The 21,279-nt window shown below is 37.8% G+C and overlaps 2 protein-coding genes across 14 annotated transcripts; one reads left to right on the top strand and one right to left on the bottom strand.

Moving 5' to 3' along the window:
- Nucleotides 1-740: 740 nt before the first annotated feature.
- On the bottom strand, nt 741-8,593 carry Cbx3 (chromobox 3). 8 transcript variants are annotated; one of them, XM_048786366.1, is made up of 7 exons: nt 8,186-8,203; nt 7,172-7,225; nt 6,683-6,765; nt 4,606-4,748; nt 3,732-3,894; nt 2,435-2,529; nt 741-1,997 (listed from the first exon to the last, which is right to left on the bottom strand). In XM_048786366.1, exons 4-7 carry the CDS (start codon nt 4,740-4,742, stop codon nt 1,871-1,873), a joined length of 522 nt encoding a protein of 173 aa, XP_048642323.1. In that variant the 5' UTR covers nt 4,743-4,748; nt 6,683-6,765; nt 7,172-7,225; nt 8,186-8,203; the 3' UTR covers nt 741-1,870. The 8 variants fall into 8 exon arrangements, with proteins under 8 accessions (XP_048642323.1, XP_015345644.1, XP_015345643.1 ...); XM_015490158.2 differs by lacking the exon at nt 6,683-6,765 and having other exon boundaries at nt 7,172-7,220; nt 8,194-8,593; XM_015490157.2 differs by lacking the exon at nt 6,683-6,765 and having other exon boundaries at nt 8,194-8,590.
- A 308-nt stretch (nt 8,594-8,901) lies between these two features.
- Nucleotides 8,902-18,978, top strand: Hnrnpa2b1 (heterogeneous nuclear ribonucleoprotein A2/B1). Of its 6 annotated transcripts, none has more exons than XR_001503990.2 (13): nt 8,902-9,222; nt 11,843-11,878; nt 11,976-12,086; nt 12,247-12,393; nt 12,764-12,974; nt 13,101-13,202; nt 13,279-13,359; nt 13,997-14,059; nt 15,139-15,258; nt 15,587-15,709; nt 16,336-16,418; nt 17,787-17,859; nt 18,443-18,978. XR_001503990.2 is itself a non-coding variant. In XM_015490149.2 (12 exons), exons 1-11 carry the CDS (start codon nt 9,217-9,219, stop codon nt 16,395-16,397), a joined length of 1,062 nt encoding a protein of 353 aa, XP_015345635.1. In that variant the 5' UTR covers nt 8,902-9,216; the 3' UTR covers nt 16,398-16,418; nt 18,443-18,978. The 6 variants fall into 6 exon arrangements, 4 of the variants coding, with proteins under 4 accessions (XP_015345635.1, XP_015345634.1, XP_015345637.1 ...); XR_001503989.2 differs by having other exon boundaries at nt 17,787-17,922; XM_015490149.2 differs by lacking the exon at nt 17,787-17,859.
- Nucleotides 18,979-21,279: the final 2,301 nt, after the last annotated feature.

Here is a 21,279-nt window from a genome sequence, read left to right as displayed (position 1 = left end):
GCAGCTATGCTAGAATAACGTAGAGAGAGGCTTGAATGTAAGCTGCTTAAAAAAAAAAATTAGATACATAAAATTATTTGTTAAAAACAGCAGCATAAATGCACAAAATAGTACAAACAGCAAGTAAATGTACAACTGAGCTATTTGGGGGTTGGGGAGATCAATGAAGCAGCTTTATTTCTGTAACATTTGACTTGTTACAATAAAGTGCTATTTTTTTTCCCCTGGCTTTCAGCTAAAAATCTCAGGACTCAGGAATTCAAGAACTTGAATGGTTTGGCTCAATCTTTTCACAAAACAGCTAGCTACAGTAAACAAGATGAAAAGAGAGGGAGACAATTGGAAGGTGCTATATTGCTTGCTGACACTGAAGATCCAAAGACCCACTGATAACTTGTCTTTAGACCACTGGGACTGACTGTAGACTTCCAATCCCCAGAAATGTTAAATATGTATTTAAATAATTTGTGGTAAAATGTTACAGAACCAACAGAAAACTAATATAACACCCAAGACACAATAAATACCCACAATAAAATTTAACAGAGTTACCAATTGGTAAGATGACTAGGTCATATCATCTGTGAACTGAGAACAGCAAGGGTCTATAATAAGATGATAATGAACAGCATGGACATAATTTCCCTTTCTCTTTATGGATACTAGAATTCTGTAAATATGTGTTTTCCAACAGAATAAGTATTTTATAAAGGAAATCAGGTAAAGAAAGTCTCATCACATAAAGGAATATAAAACTATTTATTGACCATTGTTCACCAATATTTACAATAAAGTAAACAATATACAGTTGGGTAACATTCTGATTACTACAAAGTTATTTTCCTGGCTTGTGTTGAACCAGTAATCCAAATACTGAAAAGACTGAGCCTACATGTTAAGGATGAACTGGGGTGAAGAAAACACATGCAGGTCAATAGTTTAGACTGTAAAAATTCCCTCACCAATTTATGTGAGCAAGCTATAAATTGCCAACATCTTTAGCCATCTGATCAGGTTTCTATGAGCCAAATCTTAAAGACATTCCATGAATTATGACCTTTTAGTATGCAGATTTCAACTTTTAAAAAAGGAATGGCTAACTAGAAGAACTCTTAACATGCCCACTTCTTTCTTCAATAATTTTAAGACAAACTAGGATTTGTCTAGTTTACTTGCCTGGGTGCAGAAGTGGCATAGTGATAGTATTTTTCCTTTCAGGAATTTTGCAAATAAAACTGTTGCATTTATGTGACGACAGATGTAAATTTAATGTGCTTTTAATCATCTAATTTAAAGTGTCCAATTAACTACAGAATCACTTATTTAGTCTGAAAGGTTAAGTTTAGGGAAAATTTCAATTTAACTTGAAGTGACATTTCTTAGGTTGCAGAGGATGATGGCATCTCAGGAACTTGGGTTTACTACCCATTGTTTTTGTGTTCGTGAATGTTTAAAAAACCAAAACCATTATGTAAGTATTTTATGTACACATGAACACACACACACACACACACAAATAAACAAAACCCCCAGAATGGTCCTTAGGCATATGAGTTAAAAACAAGTTCTGAGTAATGACTACAGAAATTTCCCCAACTTTTAGAAAAGCAGAGGAAATATACCATCATATCAAATGCTCTTTTCTGATAAAGGAAGCAACTACAGAAAGCTTTTATTTGTTCAAAGTAACCAGTGCTACTGATGCAAAACAAAAAATAAAACCCAACAACTCCCCAATACTACTTTCAAAACCAACATATCAAACTTGATTTTCATTAGAATGTAGTTATTTTTTCACACTAGTAAATCAAAAACCAAGACCCAGATTTTATATATATATATAAATATATATAAAAAACAATGCAAATAGTTATTGAGCTTCATCTTCTGGACAAGAATGCCAAGTTAGTCTCTCTTCATAAAAAGCAATTACAATTTGAGGACACTTCATATTTGCTTCTTTTGCCAGCACCAAGTCTGCCTCATCTGAATCTTTCCTGTTATAAGGAAAAAAAATTCAAGTTGAATTGCTATGTCAACTGAAAACTACTCAGGAAATAATTCAATTAAACAGTATTTAAGTGTTTCAGGAGGATTATATAGTAGCTGTGGTTATGTTTCAATAAACTTCATTTTCCAAAAGAGATCACAGATTTGCTGACCTTCTCTTAAAAAACACGGTTGCCATAAGTAACTAGAATAATTCTCCAGCAGATAATTCTTCTGTGTTTTATAAATGAAACTATAAAATCTTTCTAAGATATGGCTTGAAAAAAAAAAATTCTTTTTTCTTTTTTTTTTTGGGAAAAATCTGCCAATGAGGCTGAGGATGTAGCTCAGTGGTAGAGCATTTGCCCAGCACACAAGAAGCCCTAGGTTCAATTCCCAGGTCACCAAAAATACAAAATCAACCAAGTATCAATCAATCACTTACCATTTCATAAGAAACATCAATTCTCCACTGCTGTCTGTGGCACCAATTATTCGTTCAGGATCAAGACCTCTGGCAAAGCCTCTTGGTTTGTCAGCCTATTTAAAAGAAGTCAGGTGATTACTTTTTTCATAGCAAATAACTTCTAGTTTTTCTTCATGAAATATACCTTTTACATCAAAATCTTCTAATAGTGAAATAGAAACAACTGAAGTAAGAGCCATGGTACTAAGACATGTTGTACATGTCTTATTTCTTAGGTAGAAGGCTTAAACAAACAAACAAAAAAACTGAACCAAAAGCAGACAACTGGCTGGGTATGCGGTGGCACATGCTTTTAATACCAGCAACCCCAGAGGCTGATGTAGAAAGGTCACATATTCAAGCCAGCACCAGCAATTTAGAGACCCTAATAAGCAACCTTGCAAAAGTCTTGTCTCAAAATCAGTGTGAATTAGGCAAATAGGAAAAACCTTAGAAGTGGTTCTCCAATGGGTGGTCTGAGGATCCTTGGGAATCCCTAAAGCTTCTGGAGAAGAGGTTCTGCTAAGTTTCCTTTTCATGTACCAGAGTGTGGACTATTTTCACATACCTCCACCTAAACAACATATCCCAGCAATAAAATGCAACAGTAGAGCTGTCTGCATTCCTTAAGCCAGATGCTGAAGAGATAAGATTTAATGTTCAAATCATCAAATTTCAAATCTATAATCCTTTACCAATTTATATTGTATTGCATACTTAGTGCCTAAGCCTAGAAACTAACTCATCACCAAAACACTTCTCCAAATTGCCATGCTAGGACAGTTGGTAAGACAAGTATAATCTGTTCTTAAGTCAAGGGTAGAAGTTATCAGATTTGCCCAATGCAAGGCACTAATGAAACAATGACTGGATCAAAGTATTTATGTAGTGAATGAACCAAATATCTCAATTTATGCCAGAAGTTATAAAGCTATTATTGTTATCAAAGATCATATACTTTGAAACCAAAGTATTGTGTGTAGCACAGATCATATGAAAAGTACTTTCTTGTGGTCAATACCACTAATGGACTATAATGAGGATATGCTATCAGAATTGCCTTCACCGTAATGCAAAGGCACCAGTCTTACCATTGTTTATAAAAGACTTTTGCCTTGTGCATGTGAGGAAAGCACTCTACCAACTGAGCTGTATCCCCAGCCCTATAAAAGGCTTCTTAATGGTATTTTGAAATTACTTGATTAGGAGAAAAACAAAACAAAAAAACCTTGTCTTTTATGAAGAGCCAGCATGGTGGGTAATGTTTTATACTTACAGCATCTCTTTTCTTCTTTGACTTGCTATCATCAGATTCGCTGTCAGATAAAGATTTTCTTTTGGTACCATCTTTTTCTTTACCAGCTTTTTGAGAATTAAGAAATGCTTCAATTAACTCTGGACAATCTAAATTTTCTTCAGGTTCCCAAGTATTGTCAGCACTGTGTTCAGTAAAGCAAAACAAAAATGTAGATTCAATCAAACATGGTTCATCATCTGCATCTATTTATAGATTACTGGAAAATAGTTCTCTGTACTACAGCTACTAATCATTCCCTCCCTTATCCTCTGCATGCCTTTGAGAGATTGTGTCTAGATTCTTTTGTGACTGTCTCTACTGTCCTAAGTAGGCAATTTGCCATTTTACTCCAAAATTAATTGAACCTGACTCCAATAGAATTGAAGCAAACATTATTCCAAGTTTCACAATTAAGAACTTGACTGGGTCTTTTTAAAAACACAAACTCCCAATTCCCACCCCAAGGTATATAGTAATGTTGTTTTAAAACGTTAAAACAATGACTCTGAGGAATTCTCAACTGTGAGACAATGTTTTCAATTTCTGGTAGGTGCTCACACTATTTGGAAATGGTATATAGCAGGAATAGGCAAACCAAAAGGTAAATCTAATCTTTATTATAACTAGCAAACTAATTTTTAAAAATATCTTCCTAACTACATTAAAATGTATTACATAATAAATACATTCTTTCAGTTGAGTGCTAAAATCTTGGCTTTTTAAAAACATACCTTGAATAACACCTAGAATTAAAGATTTCTATAGTAAAACTGGTGAGGTAAGGCCAAAACCAAATTTTTAGGACCGTAATTAAAGGTTATTAAAAAAAAAAAAATGCAGAGAACTTTCTTACTCTGTAAATCCTTTCCACTTCAGAAAGTATTCCACCTTTCCATTTACTACACGTCGGTCTAGGACTTTTTCTACCACAAATTCTTCAGGCTCTGCCTCTTCAACTTTTTTACTCTTTCCATTCTGTTTCTTTCCCATTTTTTGCTAAAAGAGAAATAAAGAAACATTAAAAAATTTGAATACATTTTAAAGGCTATACTGCTTATATTGCTACATTCAACACACACATCTTACACACAGAACAGAACCTCTGGTGGCCTTAAGTCACAATGCCTTTCCCAATTCAAACCAATGTTAAAATCTCAAAATATAAAAAAAATGAACTGATTTTCCTGACCCTTTGGGACAAACACATCAATGTCACTTTTACAGGCCAAAATGCTTTTCACTTTAAAACAACATGCTATAAGCATAAGGGTATATACACGTATACGTAAGAAACAAAAATTCTCTGGAATCATACATCTGATTTTACAGGTTTCTATTTCCAAGTCAGACCTTAAATGACTTAAAAAATTTTTTTTAAAGCTGTAAATGGACACAATATCTTGATTTTATTTGTTTTTTAATGTGGTGCCATGGATGGAACCCAGTGCCTCACGCATGCAAGGCAAGCTTTCAACCACTGAGCTACAACTCCAGCCCTCTTTAATGATTTTTAATAATCAAAGAAACTGCAGCAAAAAGTTTCTATCCTAACTGAAGAACAACAAAAGAAAAAAACCAGCTACTCCACGAAGGAAGAAGGCTAATAAAGAACATTAAAAAAAAAAAAAAAAAAGAAAGAAAACAAAAAGGAAACACAAGGATCAAACAAAGAAAAAGCTCCAGCAGGCAAAATGCTTTATTTATTACTAGCACGACAATCTACATAACAGTGTTCCATTTTTTTTTTTCTTTTAAAATATATGTTGGCTTAAGCCAGCAGTCTTTTCCAAGCATGGGGTAGGTTTTGGAGCCAAAATACATTCCTGCTATTAAAACACACACACAGAGTTCCCACAACACTAATGAAATTATTTTAAAATGAAAAAAATTAGATCAATACTGGTGCATTAAAATTTGTTAATATTCATTGCTCTAGTTTTATTTATTTATTGATTGATTGGCTGGGGGGGGTGTACTGAGGATTGAACCCAGGTGTGCTTAACCAGTGAGTCACATCCTCAGCCCCTTTTTCTATTTTATTTAAAGACACTGAATTGCTTAATACCTTGCTAAGATGCAGAGGCAGGTTTTGAACCTCTTTCTCCTAGATAATGTTTTGACTCTCCTAGAATACATTGATTTCTGTGATCTTCCTGCCTCAGCCTCCCAAGCCATTGGGATTACAGGCATGCACTACCATGCCCAGCGTTCAATTTGTATTTTTAAGTGTTTTTCATCTGGGATAATGGGGCAAAATTGATTAAAAACTTAAGTGGTTCATCTGGTCCTTAAAAAAACCAAACAAACCCAGAAAATACCAATAAATACAAACACCGAAGGCTAATAAACTGTGCAAAAAAACTTCACCTTAATGAACATCAGTGCATTGATTTTTTTTTTTGGTACCAGGGATTGAACCCAGAAGTACTTAACCACCAAGCCACGCCCCAGCCCTTTAATAATAAAACAGGGTCTCACTGGGTTGCTAAGTGCCTTGCTAATCTGCTGAGGCTGGCTTTGAACTTGCAATTCTCCTGCCTCAGCTTCCCTAGTTGCTGGGATTATAGGTGTGCACCACTGTGCCCTGCTCAGTATATTGATTTTCTGTTCTCCATATACATCCTCAAAGCCTCACTGACAGTTCATGCCTTTCCCATCCAATAACGGAAGGGTACAGGTGAATAAAAAGCCTATTTGACCACCTACATTTGGTTTACAGACTATGGAATTAAGAGGCAAAGATTGTGCTTTTTATGAGAGTCTATCACAGGCTTCATATAACATCTTTCAATCTATTTTCCAGAGTATCTGACTACATCTGGTCGAGGAACAAATTAAAAATCACAAACTTGCCTTTTCAGTGTGAAACCCAAGGGGAGAATATACAGATTAAAACCAGATGTTTTGCTTTACTTAAAATGTTAACTCACCTTTGTACGCTTATGATTATTATTAATGCAATGTGTTATAATTAACACATCTAAATAGACATGTTCTTACACTTTTGCACAGCCTGTTATGAAACACAAGAAAGCATGTAACATTCTTTAATTAGTTTTATTTCAAAATAAAAACACTCAGCAAAACTCCTGTTTTCGATCAGTTTTTTTTTAACTCATTAACTCCCCAAATTTCAATTCTGTGAATATAATTCAAACATTATTCCTAAATTACCAGAAATATATTCGTTGCTCAATTTACATCTTATAGGTGTTCTACTTGACACTTACATTCAAAGGAGACATTAACAAACATTAACAAATTCGTTTTTGTTCTCAGTTCTCCCCTATTGGACTACTGGGGAGAACTGGGAAAAACGTGTGTACATAAACTTCTCAACCACAGAGATGCAAGTTATAATTTCTAGAGAAAAAAATTAGAACTAGATCCTTACATATCTTAGGTTTTAATTAACTTACCAATGTAGTCTTATTGGAGGCCATTTTTTAAAATTGCAGACTTGAAGAGCTACACTAGAAAAATGCACAACAGTTAAAACTGGTATCTTAAGTAGCTTTACCTAGAGAAAAATAGAAATACTTTCCCAACTAGGTCCCATTTACAATAAATTCAATTTTCATTTTTTTCCCCTAAAAAAGAACAAACGTTTTGGTTCAAAACCAGGCATGATTACTAAATTCACAAGGGTCAACTACCATGAATCTTTTCTCAAAATCTCTTTAACAGTCTCCTACATATATAACTCCAGGTGATTTCTATTCTGAAAACCTCCCTTTTTTCAACTGGGAGTTAGGAATAACCAAAGGAAAGGAAAAACACATGCCCCAACCCATTTCGTGACACTAGACACTCACCCCTATATATCCTCTTCCCTAAGCCCCGGGTCTTTCGCAGCTTAATCCCTCAACTGGAGGCCTAAAGACCAGGCACCCACCCCCACCCGGGAGCGCGGGCCTCGTGGTCAGCGGATCCGCGGGGAGAAACAAAGGCCGCGGCGCGGGGGCTCAAGGGCACTGCGCCACAGGGCCCGCGCCACCCCCTCGGGCGGCGGCCACGTAACGGAGTGGACGCCGCGGCCTCGGGACAGGGAAAGCGCGCGCCAGGCCTCGACGCTGCAGGAAAATGCACCGCCTTCCCAGGAGGCCCAACTCCGCTAGCAGCGCAGCGACGCGGGAGGCCCCTCTTCCTGATCGGAGACGGGGGAGGGGAGGACATGCGCTTTGTCTAGAAATAAGGCGGCTGGCACCACAGGTTTCAACCCTCTGGAGAGCACAGTCATCCCCCCCACCTAACGGCGTGTGCAGCGCCAGACCAGCTGCAGGGCCTCCACTCGCCCCTCCGCTCCTTCCCGTAGCTCCGGACACGGAGTACAGCGGGGAGGGTCGGGAAGCCGGGAAATGAGGGTCCCCGGCGCGCATGGGTTATTTTAAGCACTACCACGGAATTGGGGGAAGAGAAAGCAAGCCACCGACATCACCACCTCCGATGCTCCAGGTCGCGGATCTGCAGCGTCTCCAGCCCTGCGCGCCTCAAGCTCGAGTCACATCAGACGGGGGAGGNTGGGGAGGGAGGGGCGAGGACTGCGACCAGAGTTTTTTCGTTGGCTTTTCTGTGTCGCAGTAGCGGCGGGTGCCGCCAAAACCGGACTCCGCCTACTTCCTCACCCCTTGGAGAGGGTGCCTCCAATGCAGAGGGGGGAATAGGGAGCTAAGGACGAGTGTCGCTCTCGGATCCCCCTCTGGAAAAGACTCTCCTGAACCCGAGTGGTCAGCCCCAAAGGCATTGGCCAGGGTTCGGTGGGTGCACCATGAACAGTGTAAATTGTTGACTAGACGTCTCCTCGGGTGTTTCCGGAAGGGGCCGAGTCAGTTACCATATGCTGGGGGAGGGAAAACGAAGGTTTGCTACAGGGTTTTTGGGCGGGAGAACCAAGGGGGATAAGATTATCAAAGGTGTAGCTGCAAGGGGAACGCGTGGGATCAGGGGGCCGGACCTGAGCGGCCGATTAAGCTCCTCCCAACAGCGTTAATTTCAAACTGCGCGACCGTTTCTCACCTGCCCTGCGCTAAGGCGGGGGCTGGACTTAATTCCGAGAGGATTAACACGAAGGACTCGAGCCTTCCGCAATTCACTGAATCAATTTACGCAAGTGACGTAAAGCATTATTGCTATCCGCAGAGTTGGGGGGAGGAGCACGTACTCGGCGTAAGGAGGGCGTAGCGCATTCCCGCCATTGGCGGAGGTTAGGGCGTTTACGTAACGGCCTGACGTAGGGGAGGACGCGTTAGTCGGGGGGGAAGGTTCTAGAAAAGCGGCGGCAGCGGCTCTAGCGGCAGTAGCAGCAGCGCCGGGTCCCGAGTGGACGTGCTCTTAGCGGTGTTGTTTCTCGAGCAGCGGCAGTTCTCACTACAGCGCCAGGACGAGTCCGGTTCGTGTTCGTCCGCGGAGATCTCTCTCATCTCGCTCGGCTGCGGGAAATCGGGCTGAAGCGACTGAGTCCGCGATGGAGGTAACGGGTTTGAAATCAATGAGTTATTGGAAAGGGCATGGCGAGGCCGTTGGCGCCGCAGTGGAAGTCGGCCCGCCGCCTCCATGGGAGAGTGGCAGGAAACCGGGCCGCTTCAGTAGCTTTTGGCCTTTTGGTGTTTGCGAGAGGGGTCGATAGCGGAGGCCTGATCGGTACAAACACCTTCCCCACCCTCAGCCTCCCGGCGCCATTTCCCTCTACTGGGGTGGGGGATGGGGAACTTCCACATGGCGGCCGCGGCCGTTTTTTAGTGGAAGCGGGGAGCGCAAGTGGGAAATAGCACTCCTTTTTTAAGGCCCGCTGATTTGGGAACCCGGGCTTTTACGTGTTTGAGCGTTTCGGCGGGCATCGGGCCCTCGTGAGCGAGTCTGCGGAGCTTCCCCTCCCCCCCTCTCCCGGGAACCGGATTTGGCGGCCGCCATTTTCCTGTCTTTCCTTTTTCGCAGCGATTTTCTTATAACTCCCTGAATTTTACTAGTTTAATTCTTTTATCAAAGCATAGAAGTAGCTAACTATTTTTCTTTCTTCTCGGGCTGTTTTCATATCGTTTCGAGGTGGATTTGGAGTGCTTTGTGAGCTTGGATCTTTAGCGTCCTGCGCACCTCGTTTAAGGCGCTCTGCCTTCCCCTCGATGAAATGGCGCCATTGCGTTCAGAAGCCACACAGAAGGGGGGGGGTTCCGCAGGGCTTGTTGGCGCGGGCTCAGAGAAGGTATCTCCACCTAGGGCGTTGGGCGCTGTTTCCGCGAGCTTTTTACAAAGAAACCACTTTTCCAGGCCTTGATATTTTAAGACGAATGGTTTTATCTGGGGATGCTTTGATTAAGAGCAGTCGAATTGTAGCAAATTGGAAGTGAAAAAAAAAATTGGAGCCCTCAGTACCGAGAGTGAGTGTAGCAACGAGGAGGGTCATTGAGGGGGAGGGGTATTCATAAAGAGTCCTTTTACTGTCCTGAAGTGTTCTGCTTGAATGATGGAATTTATTTGTATTTTAAATATTTTTACTGGGAAGCTTGAACCTTACTGGATAAAACTACCGGTCCTTACTTACAACATATGCCAGAAGTTATGAAGAAAGTGAAGCAAAAACGTGTTTTATTCTAGTTGTACTTAGATTATGACATGGCTCGGTCCTTCATAATGCGTGTATTGCAATGTAAATTACTGTTTTAGGCATGGACCACTGTGTGTTTGAACTTTGTCACTTGCTTTTCTCATTTGTTTGCAATCATGGTTGGTCATTACATTGATAAGCATAAGTTTCAAGCGAAGGGGGTCTTCCTGATTATTTTCTTTGACCCTAAGTACATTTATAAAATAACTTTGTTTATAATCGATAGTCGACTTCGGGTAAGTTTGGAAAAAACTGAGGTAAGTAAAGAGTTTTTGCTTTTTGTAGTGATACGTAAGAATTGTAGATATACTTTATGGATTTAGTGATCTAACAACACCTAACAGTAAATGCAGTTAGGTGGAAACTGTCTTGCTGAATAGCCATTGTTTTGAAACTGAAAATTTTAAAAGAACTATTTTGATAACTTGTTATTTTTAAAAGTTCAGAATCCTCAAAACTAAGCAAAGAAAAAAAGTCTAAGTGAATCTTTAATCATTTTATATGCAGGTGGGATACTGCATGGAGCCAGAACCTCCATAGAATAGGTGTGGAGAGCAGTAGTGCTGCTTTAGTAGGAAGATTATTTTTGTACTCATATTTGACCTTTTAATGTATCTTGCATGAGCCCAGTTTTAGTAGTCACCCTTAGTAATTGCCCAAAATTAAGGATTGTTTAATCCAGTATATTTCTTGCTGGTTTGAGGGTACTAAAAGATTTCAGCCCAGTATTATGTTTTTGTACTGTTTAATAAGAGTTGTAGTCAGTCAGATGGATGCTAAGTTTGGTGAGCCTGAACTGCTTTAATTGAGCAAGTAAGTGATGGTGTTATAATATGAAACTATAATTTTTGAAATATGAGATCTATTAGTGTATTTTTTTGTTTATTTGCTGGCATTGTACTGTCACTCAAGTAACCAAATTAATGGAGTGCCCGCCAAAAAACCCGCATTTTAAACTTTTTTAAAGACATTTTTAAAAATGGTATTGGTCAAAACAATTTGCCTGATTATGAGAGGTTATGTACATTTTGAATATTAATGTTTTTTTCTAAAAGTTACATGGAGAAACTTGCTTCAGTGGTTTCATTAGGTTGAGATACTTGTAGTCACCACTAGAGGGAGCAGTTAAGGGAATGTTGCTTCTTGGGTATTGAATCCTGAAATAAGTTGGTAAGCTTTGGCTTTATATGAAAAATTCTAGGTTGAGTAAAGTGAACGGTAGTTTTAGGATATAGAATCGAATGAAAATCTTAAGAATTTGTTAATAACCCTCCAGTGACCGTGGAATAGATTGTTTCTCCTCAGAAAGTTGTAAAAATTTACGTGATATTTAATTGGGTTAAGATAATTTAATGTGAAGTAAATTTAAATCAAGCTTTAGTGACATTGAAACTTGTATAATTCAGCTGAAACTTTTTTGGTGTAACACACTAATATGCAGTTTAACATATGGTTTAAATTTGATGTAAGTTTTTTTTTTCCCCCCCAGAAAACTTTAGAAACTGTTCCTTTGGAGAGGAAAAAGGTACTCTGCCAGCAGGTCACCTCATATTTAAGAATTTAATTTCCTGCATACAAAGAGAAAATGTAAATAAAAATTGAAATGGTGTTTTCCTTTGCAGAGAGAAAAGGAACAGTTCCGTAAACTCTTTATTGGTGGCTTAAGTTTTGAAACCACAGAAGAAAGTTTAAGAAACTACTACGAGCAATGGGGAAAACTTACAGATTGTGTGGTAGGTTAACTGTGGAAAGTTGGCTGCAGACACTTGCCCTTTATCTCTTGGAATTGTGATTAAAATGTGACTCATGCAGAAAGTATTCAACTCGGTATTCACAGTAAAAGCTCTAATTTGTTGCTAGTTTAAATGCTAAAGTTTCCTTTTGGTCTTAAAGGTTATGAGGGATCCTGCAAGCAAAAGATCAAGAGGATTTGGTTTTGTAACTTTCTCATCCATGGCTGAGGTTGATGCTGCCATGGCTGCAAGACCTCATTCAATTGATGGGAGAGTGGTTGAGCCAAAACGAGCTGTAGCAAGAGAGGTAAGCTAAATATAACTTCTGCAATAACATGGAAAAAATTCCTAATGATCAGAATGCAATTTTTTAAAAAAATTACTAATTGAATGACTTTACTAAAACTTACTTAAATGTACAGATATCCCTCCCTGCTTATTTTTCAAAAGTTGAATTGTAGTAAGATACAAAGATGGTGTACTTGAAAAAAATTTTTTTTTATTTATTGATGGACCTTTATTTTTATTTATATGTGGTGCTGAGGATCAAACCCAGTGCCTCACACATGCTAGGCAAGTGCTCTACCACTGAGCTGAACTAACAGCCCCCAAATGGTGTACTTTTGATCATGTCTGGTTTCTTCTGTCAAGATAACTTTTCTCCCCCACTGTTGTAGGAATCTGGAAAACCAGGAGCTCATGTGACTGTGAAGAAGCTGTTTGTTGGCGGAATTAAAGAAGATACTGAGGAACACCACCTTAGAGATTACTTTGAAGAATATGGGAAAATTGACACCATTGAGATAATTACCGATAGGCAGTCTGGAAAGAAAAGAGGCTTTGGTTTTGTTACTTTTGATGACCATGATCCTGTGGACAAAATTGTGTGTAAGTGTCTGTAAGCACTAGGTGTGTGGACTAGATTTGGGGTAGTGAACACATATATTAGGTAACTTTAAAGTTATTCACTATTAAAGTGTGATCATTTATTGGAGTCTGAATCATTTATTCCAGTGCAAAAATACCACACCATCAATGGTCATAATGCAGAAGTAAGAAAGGCTTTGTCTAGACAAGAAATGCAAGAAGTCCAAAGTTCCAGGAGTGGAAGAGGAGGTAACATTTTTATCCACCCTCCCTTTCCCTTTTTATTTATTTGAGTGCTTGCTATTAATCAGAGGTTCTATTATAGGCAACTTTGGTTTTGGGGACTCCCGTGGTGGCGGTGGAAATTTTGGACCAGGACCAGGAAGTAACTTTAGAGGAGGATCTGGTAAGTTCCAAGTTATGAAAGATTGAAGGGTAAAATATGCTTGATTTCAGAAAAAAGTATGATTAGGTTTGGTAAGAATTACAACCTAAGTTAAAAATTTGTCCCAAAGATTTTTTTGTCCTGGCAAGATCCTAATCCTAATTTGGTTATGAAAGAGGTAATAGGCAGTTTTTTTGGTAACTGCATTCAGGATGTCACAGGTTTTCTGGCCACCTTCAGTTTTTAAACAGTTGAAATGATGTTGCAAGAGCCTTAAAGAACAAGTACCCCTAAATAGTAAATTTAGACAGGAATTGTTAGTGAGTTTAACAATGTTTAAATATTGGTAATGTCATGCAAGCTATATGCTTCAAGTGTAATTATTACCAGAATTTCTGTACTAAGGTTTCAAAAAAGCGCTGGCTCCTTCCATTGTATAAATGAATAGAATCTTAATTTAGTGCTTAAGTCCAAGTCTAAAGGTTAGTTACTGTGGATAATTGTTAATTATGCACTTCTGTGTATGAATTTTTATAGATCAACAGTTACACTATTGTGTTTCATTATTGTTCCAGGTTATTTCAAGAAAGTGGGGAAAGAATATTTAAGATGAATAGGATTAACTAGCTTAAATCATTTTTTTTTAAATTCCTGACAGATGGATATGGAAGCGGACGTGGATTTGGGGATGGCTATAATGGATATGGAGGAGGACCTGGAGGTCAGTTTCTTGTACATGTTGATTTATGTGGTAACAATCACATTGTATGTTTGGTGTTTTATACTTCAAAGGACTTAGGCTTTTGTAAAATAAGCTGTGTCTTAGTCATTATAATTTAGTACATTCTTGGAGTTATTGACAGTGCAAAATCATAAATGGAAGATGTCATGTAATTTCATTTCTTGAAAAAAGAATTGGAGCTAGATGTGATATTTTGTATTTTTGCTTTTCTGCAAACATGTAGGATACTAGATTTATCTGAGATCAGGGTATAAGGGAGACCCGTATCTAAGAGCAGTTGGATTGTCTTAGTCCTCAACTAGATGATGGATGTCCTAAGATAACTTTAGTATTCCTTTGGTTAAAATACAGAAAAGGTTGACGGTTCCAGACAGACTTAACTAATACAAGAGACCTTTAAAACCATGAGTTACTAATAGACTTGATTTTGCTCCTTATTGGGCATGACTAAATAACTCCTGTATTTTCACTGTAAAAACCTTGCTTCAGAACTCAAATTTTAATTGGACAAAGCAGAGTTCTTGTTCTTTCTGCAAGCAATTTGAGGCTTAGTGTACCAGGCTTTGAGAAGTTTTAAACTATAAGAAAGCTTATCAGTTTACTTCTAGTCATGAGAAGATAATTAACAGTTGCATAAGAAAAACTTTGCAGTTCACAGAAACATGAATTGGGAAGTTTATCTTTGGGGCAAGTTGAATGGGTGTGGCTCTTTATAGTAACTGTGCCAGTGGCTGCTCCCATAATCTTGACCCAAAATACATGTAGTATTTCAAGAAGCCATCAAAAAGGGACCCTTAATACAATACCTTTAGTTCTGGAGTGGTGTCATCACAGTCATTAAGTATAAATGGTTTTATGCTGTTATGTAAGCATCCTAGACTCCAAAATGTTTCCCAGGACAAGATAGGTATTTCTGTCTTTAAGGTTATTCTGGAAGAGATTACTATATACAAACATTCCGTTTCATAAAAAGTATGTGCTTGGAGAAATTGTAAATGGGTTCAATATGATAAAGTGGCATAGAAAACATGTGTAATTAAAGGTTTATTTTATACTAGGTGGCAATTTTGGAGGTAGCCCTGGTTATGGAGGAGGAAGAGGAGGCTATGGTGGTGGAGGACCTGGATATGGAAACCAGGGTGGGGGCTATGGAGGTGGTTATGACAACTATGGAGGAGGTAATTTCATCTTAACTTGAGTTTTTGGTTAGGGGGGTGTGTGGAGAGGCGGGTGCTGGAGATGAAACTGGGGCTTTGGGCATGGTGGGCAAAACACTGCTGCCAAGCTACATCCGTAGCACCTCCCACCCCTGAAACATTTATCTGGGAATTTGGGTTTGAATTATTTGACGATTTTTGCTTGTTTGACCATCACTAAGTGCCTTTAAAATTTTGGATTAGAAGGTTCTATTTTTGTGGGAGTGTCCTAAATACTTGGCTCTGTCATTGGTTTGATGTTTGGGTATATTCTGAGGTCTGTTATACTGATACTACATTTCTATTATAGGAAATTATGGAAGTGGAAGTTATAATGATTTTGGAAATTATAACCAGCAACCTTCTAACTATGGTCCAATGAAGAGTGGAAACTTTGGTGGTAGCAGGAACATGGGGGGACCATATGGTGGAGGTAATATACAAAGACAAATTGAGGTTCTTAGGAATTTAGTGATTATAGGGTTGGTCCTTCATAATTTATAAGGGGAAATAAGTATGTGGTAATGCTCCCATATGTGGTGTCACCGAAATAAAATCTGCAAAGATTCTGACAATGATTTTAATGTCAGAGATTGGTGTGGCAAGGTGGAATGCTCTTACTGTATAAGATATTTGGGGATTAGCAAAGTAGATATTAGGTGGGGCCCTATATTTCTTTAAGGAGATAGTTAAGTCAAATTGTTGTACATAGAACATGATATGAATCTGTATTAAATGACTGCCTTTATTCAAGCTGATACTTGGCTTGAGAAAGCTTTTAGTAGGAAAGGATTCTTCAGCCTCTTGGTTGATACATTCTTCTAAAATCTCTTAATAGCAAATGGTGATGGGGAGCCTCTTGTAAAACTATAGCATCAATAGTGTTTCCAAGTTTTAAGAACAAAGTTAAAATATTCATGAATCCAGATATTTCATTATCCAAGTAATCAAGTTAACTGAAAATATAAGATTATATTGTTTATAAAGTAAAAACTTGATTTGGGGATGACTATGGGAAATGACAGTATGCTTTCTTTTTTGCTCTTTTAACTGTTCTAGGAAATTATGGTCCTGGAGGAAGTGGAGGAAGTGGGGGTTATGGTGGGAGGAGCCGATACTGAGCTTCATCCTATTTGCCTTGGGTAAGTAGTTTTTGAGTTTTACAATTATTATTGTCTTGGGAGACTTAGCTGCAGGAGTAAAAAGCTTTTTAGGATCATGTTAATCTTTCCTTAAAATCTGGTTAGATGGATAATTTCATAACCTATTTTTTTTTACTCTTTACTTCTGTTGAAACAGGCTTCACTGTATAAATAGGAGAGGATGAGAGCCCAGAGGTAACAGAACAGCTTCAGGTTATCGAAATAACAATGTTAAGGAAAATCTTATCTCAGTCATGCATAAATATGCAGTGATATGGCAGAAGACACCAGAGCAGATGCAGAGAGCCATTTTGGGAATGGATTGGATTATTTAATAACATTACCTTACTGTGGAGGAAGGATTGTAAAAAAAAAAAATGCCTTTGAGACAGTTTCTTAGCTTTTTAATTGTTGTTTCTTTCTAGTGGTCTTTGTAAGAGTGTAGAAGCATTCCTTCTTTGATAATGTTAAATTTGTAAGTTTCAGGTGACATGTGAAACCTTTTTTAAGATTTTTCTCAAAGTTTTGAAAAGCTATTAGCCAGGATCATGGTGTAATAAGACATAACGTTTTTCCTTTAAAAAATTTAAGTGCGTGTGTAGAGTTAAGAAGCTGTTGTACATTTATGATTTAATAAAATAATTCTAAAGGAAATTGTGTAATTATAGACTTTTTATTTTAAATAAGTTAAGGAGTGGGTAGTATAATTAAGGTCCATTGCAAAGCTGTTGTTATATTGTATAAGATAAATTGTGGTCAGATGTAAGTGTGTTGTCTGCAATTCATCAGGATTAAATTATCTAGATAACTTAAGGGATATCTCTGCAAGGAGAAACACCTTTTTAGATCTTTTAGATGCTGCTTCTTCAATGCAAGGAAAGGAAATAACCCCAGCGAGGTACTCTTCAGGGACACAGGTCTAGTACAAGAGAACTCTTGACGGCTACTAAGTTCAGCCAGTCTTAAAAAACTGTGCTGTTTTCTACAAAGTTTTAACTACAGTAGTTTATAAGGATGCCAACGAAAGCTGAGGGTGTAGAGCAAAATAGTTCTAAGCTTCAGTTAAACTTCTTTAGGTAAGATCTTATTTACTTTTCCTTTCTTAATTTTCCTCCCTAAAAGATAAACTAATAACTCTTCAATGGTCTTACAGTATAGTGGTTCTTATGTAGTTTAACATAGCTACAAATTGAGTTTAACAATATATAAACTCAAAAGAGAATAATTTTTATAAACCCTGTTTTCCAATCTGTCATTTACTTAAATTATTTTGGTTGTTTTTCCCTTTTTTTCCTTCTTTCCCACCCCCTCCCTTTCCATGAAGATTCAGGTGCTTAACATATCATTTTTTTCCCTGCTGGAATTTAGCATTGATATGAACCATGGACAAGTATATTCTGCTGCCACAAAGACTGTAAAGTGCTTCATTTCAACAGCTGAGGCAAGCCAAGTGATCATTAATAAAGCTTTTCTTGGTTCCTTCAGTGGTGTTGGTAGTAAAATGGTAGGTAAAAGTTAGGCTGCAAGTTCAATAAATCATGAGATTTCCCATCGTTGCACCCTTGTGTATTCACATTTCTTGGAGCAGGCATTTTGAGTGAACCTAGGATTTTTAAAATAAAATAGACATTTATGGTTCTAACTTTACATACTTTTGATGATGAGGCTGACAGAAGGTAGGACAAAATAGTTGGATTTTTTCCAGATAATACCTCATACAAGTAAAATGTCTGTCTACATTATGAATCTTGTTATGTACCCATTACTGATAGTTGGGTTAAAATGTAATTTTTACCCCATGTCCTATCCTAAACAGCTGTAGGTTGACTGCTGAAATTCATTTCCTAAAACTATTACTCAGATTGATTTCCTGGCTTTACTGCCTTTTCAGGAATGTGATATTCAGGGCTTATTCTGTATGCATCAGTGAGTCTTCTTTGATCCTAAGACCACCACTGAAGTTATTTAGGTTCTTTGGACAAACATGATAAACTTCTTCAGATACTTTTTTTTTCCTTTGGCAGGAAGGTGTCTTGCTGCAGGTAACTAATGAAGAAGTGGTCAACCACAGAGTCTTCAAGAAATAAGAAATACTGTACCATCTGAAAGTAGTTCTTGTTGGTGCCTTCATTTAAGAAGCACTCTTTAACATAAAAGGGAAATGTTTTCTGATAAAAACAAATATTTAGTACAGGTTCTTGATAAAATAATTACAAAATGAGTGTTGTTTGTAAAATAACAAAATAAGCTAGAGAGATAAATGTATCATGTTTTAAATTAGGTTTTGTGAGTAGACAGATATAAAGTTCTATTTTAAATACAAAATTTATAAAAATAAATACTTTTGTATCCAAATACTTGGTGTAATGTTTACACATAAAATGTGTGAATCTTGTTCTTCAACATTCCGTTGTCTACAAGATTTCCATCCCCTATTTTTTTAAAAGCAGTTTTCAGATTTATGCATATTGCCATTTTTCTTTGAATATTAGACAAATGAGAAAAGCATTGTGGACATTATTGGCTGTCCCTAATAAAATGCTATTCTTCATGCACTATACATTCAGCGTTTGAATACTGCTACAGTTTTCCTCTGTCGAACATTGTTGGTGTTTTAAAACCATGTTTTTGAACCAGCTCAAGTGGTGTATTGGCTTGTGAAAGGCACCAAGACAAAAACCTGGCATGCTGTAGTGTTTTGTCAACTAAGGGTCATATTGAAATCTATGCTTGTAAATGAATAGTGATGGTCTTTGAAAAATGTAGCTTTGTGGGTCAATTTCATAATGGGAACTTAATATGGACATCTTTACCTGAATGCATTGAAGAAACCAGAAAAGGGCATACAAAGTTGACTTGGTCTGATTAATTTCTTTTGCTTTTGATAATAGGTGTCTAACAGGTAAGTCACATTAATGACTAGCTCATATTACCAGCTCTCATGTCTCATTTGAAATATTTTGCCTTTATCCTGTCATCAACTATGAGCTTGTCTGAATACTAGCCTTCAGTTTTTAAGGACAAATTTCAGAGGTTTAAAAAGTGACTACAAACAAGTTAAACTTTGAACTGAAGTAAATTGGCGTTAACACACAACCTCAGTACCAATTCTAACCAAAGTCAAGGGAAATATAATGGGGAAGATGAACTGGCACATGAAAATAACGGTTTACCCAGATAATGACAATTTTTCTATACGCTTGTATATTTCAGAAATTAACCAGGTAGCTTCTCGTAATCCTAGATGTGTCTTAAAAAGAAGGAAATTGCTCTAAGGGGGTTGGTGGCATGTTTGTCTTAGGCATAAACTTTATCATTGCAATCACTTCTGTACTTGGACAACTTGTGCTTTATCTGTGGTGGGGAGCATCTTAAATATGGTTATGGCTTAAACTCAAGGAAACAATCAGAAAATTTGGCTATAACTGGACATTTCACATCCATAAGAGCCTCTTAAGGACTGAAAGATCATGCAACATATGTTTTTCCTGAGATTGAGGAGCAAGGAAAATCCATAAGACACAGCCAAGTATGTTGATTCCCACAATTTGATGGGGTGCCACTGACATAACTATCAATAACAAACATCACTGGGAACTACCTTTTTAGGCTTGACACAGTGCCTTGCCACACTGGGAAAGCTTTTACAAGTCTTAAGAGGATTTAGGAGGTAATTAAGATTTTAATAGTTGTATGCATTACTATATTAATTAACATTTCTCATGTAACAATCCGGCATGTACATATACTTTCAAGTCAAGATTCAGAACTTCAAGTACCTTGATCCTTGATTGTCTTAATGCCAACACTTGGCTATTGAGTATTGAGCATTTTTCTTCCTGAGGTAAGGGTGGGTGAGGCCAGCAGCAAGAAAAAAAAAACATTCTTTGATGGTAGGTAGATTGGGGAAGAGAATTAGGCTTGTGAAAATCTCAAGACCTCATAAGCTTGCTTTGAAGGTCAGTACAGAATGAGCGGATGTTGGGACCAACTGTCCTCAATCAGCATACACTTACAAGGAGAGCATAAAGTTATTTGTCAATCCTGGTGAGTCACTGCCGGATGTATTGTGGAGATTTTTGGGGAAAAAAAATCACTGTGTGGTCGCTTAATACAAAATGGTGAATCTAACAGATATGGGTCAATTCACATGAGCTGGAATTAAAGTACATTAGAGAATACTTGACGGGGGCTATCTGCACATTGGTTTCTTTTTGAAGTCTGCTGGGCAAAACTAAAGAGGTAATGGGAAGAGTCAGGCTAGCAACAGCTTTCTGTTGGTTCTATTGTAAGACAAGAATGAGATCTCTGCATCATTAATAGTAATGTAAACATTCACATGCCCCAAATCCAGGATGCTTAGGTGTAACCTGACCTATCAAAACTCATCCTTGACAAGTACAGTCATTAAACTGATGCCTAGCAGTTGAGTATCAAACTTATCAAAGGATCTTTCAGGTGGTTTTAAAAATATTGTGCATAGATTACTTTTGACATTTTCTGGGCAAAATATTCATCTCGAGCACAATGCAGGAGATTTAACTGGTAAAATCATGTTAGTGTGGTCATCTGGCTTTTTTACTGCTAGGTACTCTGTGTTTAGTAGCCAAGGCCTTAGGCCTTGCTCATTGTTGGAGAGGTGGTTTTTTAGCTCAACTAGGAAGAAATTTCCCATATTTGTTTTCCTACTATGCCTTTATAGTTTGCTCACCAGCATTTGAAAATGTGCGTCTTTTAGGGGCTGGGGTTGTGGTTCAGTGGTAGTGTACTTGCCTAGCATGTGTGAGGCACTGGGTTCAATACTCGGGCACCACAAACAAAATAAAGGTCCATCAACAAATTTTTAAGAGGTAGGTCTTTG

The sequence above is a fragment of the Marmota marmota genome, unplaced genomic scaffold, assembly GCF_001458135.2.
Source record: "Marmota marmota marmota unplaced genomic scaffold, marMar, whole genome shotgun sequence".
NCBI lineage: Eukaryota > Metazoa > Chordata > Mammalia > Rodentia > Sciuridae > Marmota > Marmota marmota.
The sequence above is the reverse complement of the archived record's forward strand: the minus strand, read 5'-3'. Positions and strand labels throughout refer to the sequence as shown.

What these genes read in the sequence shown, in the direction of transcription:
- Cbx3 (XM_015490158.2), bottom strand. Translation starts at nt 7,195, where the DNA reads ATGGCCTCCAATAAGACTACATTG. An exon ending in CCTCCAATAAGACTACATTG is followed by an intron (nt 4,749 to 7,171) that starts GTAAGTTAATTA and finishes TTTCTCTTTTAG; the next exon opens with CAAAAAATGGGAAAGAAACA. An exon ending in TTGATGTTTCTTATGAAATG is followed by an intron (nt 1,998 to 2,434) that starts GTAAGTGATTGA and finishes TCCTTATAACAG; the next exon opens with GAAAGATTCAGATGAGGCAG.
- Hnrnpa2b1 (XM_015490149.2), top strand. An exon ending in TCCTGTGGACAAAATTGTGT is followed by an intron (nt 12,975 to 13,100) that starts GTAAGTGTCTGT and finishes CATTTATTCCAG; the next exon opens with TGCAAAAATACCACACCATC. An exon ending in TAACTTTAGAGGAGGATCTG is followed by an intron (nt 13,360 to 13,996) that starts GTAAGTTCCAAG and finishes AATTCCTGACAG; the next exon opens with ATGGATATGGAAGCGGACGT.